This window comes from Cupressus sempervirens, chromosome 7 (genome assembly GCF_028749045.1).
Source record: "Cupressus sempervirens isolate cs-2001-9-10 chromosome 7, ASM2874904v1, whole genome shotgun sequence".
Lineage (NCBI taxonomy): Eukaryota > Viridiplantae > Streptophyta > Pinopsida > Cupressales > Cupressaceae > Cupressus > Cupressus sempervirens.
The window spans coordinates 915,365,972-915,369,365 of record NC_143124.1 but is presented as its reverse complement, the minus strand read 5'-3'; the positions used below and the strand labels follow the sequence as shown (position 1 = coordinate 915,369,365).

The window sequence follows — 3,394 nt, the reverse complement described above, 5'->3', positions numbered from 1 at the left end:
AATATGGGATGGCACGGGGCTTAAGTGACTAGCAGTAGGGCTAATTTCTCCTTTTTTTTCCCTTTACTGACTATTTTATCCTCATCATCCTCAATGTATTTTTTTCCTAGAAGCCTTCTCTTTCTGCCTTTTCTGTGGGGGTTTTCTTTTACCACTACCATTGGATCCCAAACTAATAGAGCTCACATGCTTGGCCTTAGGATCCATTTGCAACCATTTTTCCTTATTCCTAAGGGACCTATGTCTTCCCCCATCCATTTCCAAATCAGAGTCCACAATTGAAACATCCTTCTCCATTGTTATTTGTTTAAGGAAATGGTGGAAAGAGGTCTTAGGGCTCTTAGTATCCACAGTTGACATAACCTTAGCAAAAATTTGAGGGTTAGAGGAGGAAATAGCAGGATTAGGGAGAAAAGCCTTGACATTAATAGTTGGGGCAGGCAAAGGCCTTTGTGGACATTCTAGTAGGTTTACTAGAAAGTCATACAATAAATATTTACAGTTGGATATTGTTCATATGTTTGTATTATAAGTTTTTGAAACAAGGCATATTTTTTAAGTTCATTCATCTTAGGAGATATGAAATTCTCCAACAATGTAATATATAAAAACCTTTAAAATATGTAATATTCATTGAATGGATAAAATATAGGATAGTATTATTTATGCATTAAATCAGCATTCTATAATTTTATAAATCAATCTTAGAATGTAAGAAATTGAATTTTAAAACATGGAAAAGATTTTGTTAATGATACTATCGATTGATTAAGATCACAGTAATGATCTCATCCAACTATTTGCTGATGAAATAGAAAGGTTTTGACCAAATAAATTGGCATATCTAAATGATAGATTCACACTTAAATAAATTAATATAAAAATATATCTATGTATGTATACTAAAATTATACACTCAATAACATCAACTAAAATGGGCCTCTCAAGCAGACTTTTCTCGAGAAGCTCAAGGAGTTGAAAAAATAGGTGTTGTTGTGTGGTTGTTGACTTTTTGGTGTTGCATGTCTATAGGTTTTGTTTAGTTGTTGTTTTAGTTTCTTTTTGTGGTTGTTTTGTTTAGTTGTTGGGTTTCACCTCTTGAGAACCCCTTTTTGTTATCAGCTCTACTTAATATTTATTTTTTATTGTTAAGAATCTAGGCCCTCTCCAAATTTATCTAATCAAACATCAACTCAAATAAAAAATAAAATTAAAACAAACAAATACAAATATAATATATTTATAAATAATTAATTAAAATAATGCAACAATCAAACTAAATCCAACAATTAAAAAGATAAAATTTATCTATTTTTACTATATGATGTTTTGACCCTACATTAAATTGATTTAGTGCATAATACTTATTCTATTTTTTCAATAAGGTGGTTGTACACATTTAATCCACAGCAATTTAATATAAAGAAAGTAGACATAATTTGGAAGGAAGGGAAAAAATGCAATGCACATGTGGTCATTGCGAAAGTCATATATATTCAAGATAACTTGTTTTATTAATATTCCCCAAGATTGCACAACACACAAATCTAGAGCACAGATAATATTTGGAGCAGTCTCACACATAAAACAGACATTAATCTATTATTCTATAATAGATATATTCTTAGATCTGGAAATTAGAAGAGATGGTGATGCTTCTTGCCACTGGCTTCCTCTTCTTCTTTCTTGTCTTCCTTCTTCTCGTGGTGTTCATGGAATGCAAACCCACCACCGCCCACAGCAGCTGCTGCAGCAATCTCCTCCTCTATCTTGTGCCTGTGAGCATGCTCTGGATCCTTTTTGGCTTCGTGCTTCTCATACTATCACATCATCCAAATATTTATTGTTACAAATCACATAAATTGTATAAACTAGAATGAAAAGCTTCAAATTCTTAATGATATTAGAATTTTTTCAAATAATAATGAATTAATGCAAGAAAATTAATTCAATTAAGATTTGACCTATCATTTCATATTACTCTCTGTGATCTATTGTCAAGTTAATAATAGAAAGTTGAAGGAAACAATGGATCACTCAGAATGATCTAGGAAAAAAGTGATCTATTGTCAAAGGTTATAATAGAAAGTTTAAGGGAAAAATAGATCACTGAGAGTGATCTACGAAGAAAATTCTAGACAGTCTAATTCAGAAACAATTTGTATAAATCAAAATTTAAAGACGTCTGTGTTCAATCTTTTAACGTTGATCCACAACAATAGATTTAACATATATTCGGTCAAATGGACACCCTTCAATTTAAAATTGCAAACCTTAAAAACAATAGTTTTAGTATATACTCAGTGTGTATATGTATAACAAAGTAATAACATTCAGTGACTAAAGTCTCTGACATCTATGATTTAACCAGAATGAAAAGCCTCGTATCTTTAACTTCGAATCGAAATTTGAACACAACACTTTTCCGATTCTCTAACTTTAATCCAGAACAATAGTTTTAGCACGTATTCAGCAGAATTGTCGCCCTTCAATTTAAACTTCAAACCCTCAAAACGACAATTTTAGACGTATACTCAGTGTATATATATCAAACAAGGTAATATACCAGTGCAAATCCTCCAGCAGCCACAGCGCCTAATTCACCAACTTGTTCCAGATGCTTGTGATGTTTTTCCTCCTTTCTCGCCTTCTCATACTTGTCTTCACCACCATATTCAACGGTCGTCTGCTCTACATAAACGCTCTCCTCAACATCAGGACTCACTTCCTCGTCCTTCTTGTGGTGAAACAGATGATGATGGTGATGCTCCTCAGACATCCTTCGAATGAAAAGTATGGATATATACACAGAAGCTACAACTCAGAGCAATGAAGAAACAATTGTAGGAAAAGGCTGAATACGAGTGAGATGGATATCGGGATATATACAATGTATATATAGCCCTGGGGGCAGCGCGTGAGATGAAGGTAACCGCGTTTTCGACGGGGAACGGGGGATTCGATCCAGGGCATGAGCGTGGGAAAGACGTGCATAGATAAATAAATAAATAATTTATATGTTTATTAAAGTCTAATGCGTTAATAATTTATATGTTGAGTGATGTGTAGTGGATTGATAATTTATATGTTTATTAATGTCGAATGTATTAATAATGTATATATTTTTAGATGTTGTATGTGAGGAGGTCAATAGGTGGGGAAGATTAGGTCCTAGTGTGGTTAGGGCTTTACCTTACCCTAGTGGGAATAGGAGTTTAGCTTTGTTTAAAAGTCATTGACACCATCATTATCAAGTGAAGTTGTTTAGTTTTTTTAATAATATAGAAAGGTAGGGGGTAACATGTGAGCATGTTTCAGGTGTCCATTTAGAACTTAAAATATATATTTTGTATTTTTTTCCTAGAATCTAGCCTCTCTTACTTTGAATTGCCGT

The 3,394-nt window shown here is 32.9% G+C and overlaps 1 protein-coding gene across 1 annotated transcript; it reads right to left on the bottom strand.

Moving 5' to 3' along the window:
* Positions 1–1,491: 1,491 nt before the first annotated feature.
* Positions 1,492–2,961, bottom strand: LOC149550505 (uncharacterized). Its single transcript, XM_089793506.1, has 2 exons — positions 2,567–2,961; positions 1,492–1,820 (listed from the first exon to the last, which is right to left on the bottom strand). The coding sequence occupies exons 1-2, from the start codon at positions 2,777–2,779 to the stop codon at positions 1,638–1,640; spliced, it is 396 nt and encodes a 131-aa protein (XP_089649632.1). The 5' UTR covers positions 2,780–2,961; the 3' UTR covers positions 1,492–1,637.
* Positions 2,962–3,394: the final 433 nt, after the last annotated feature.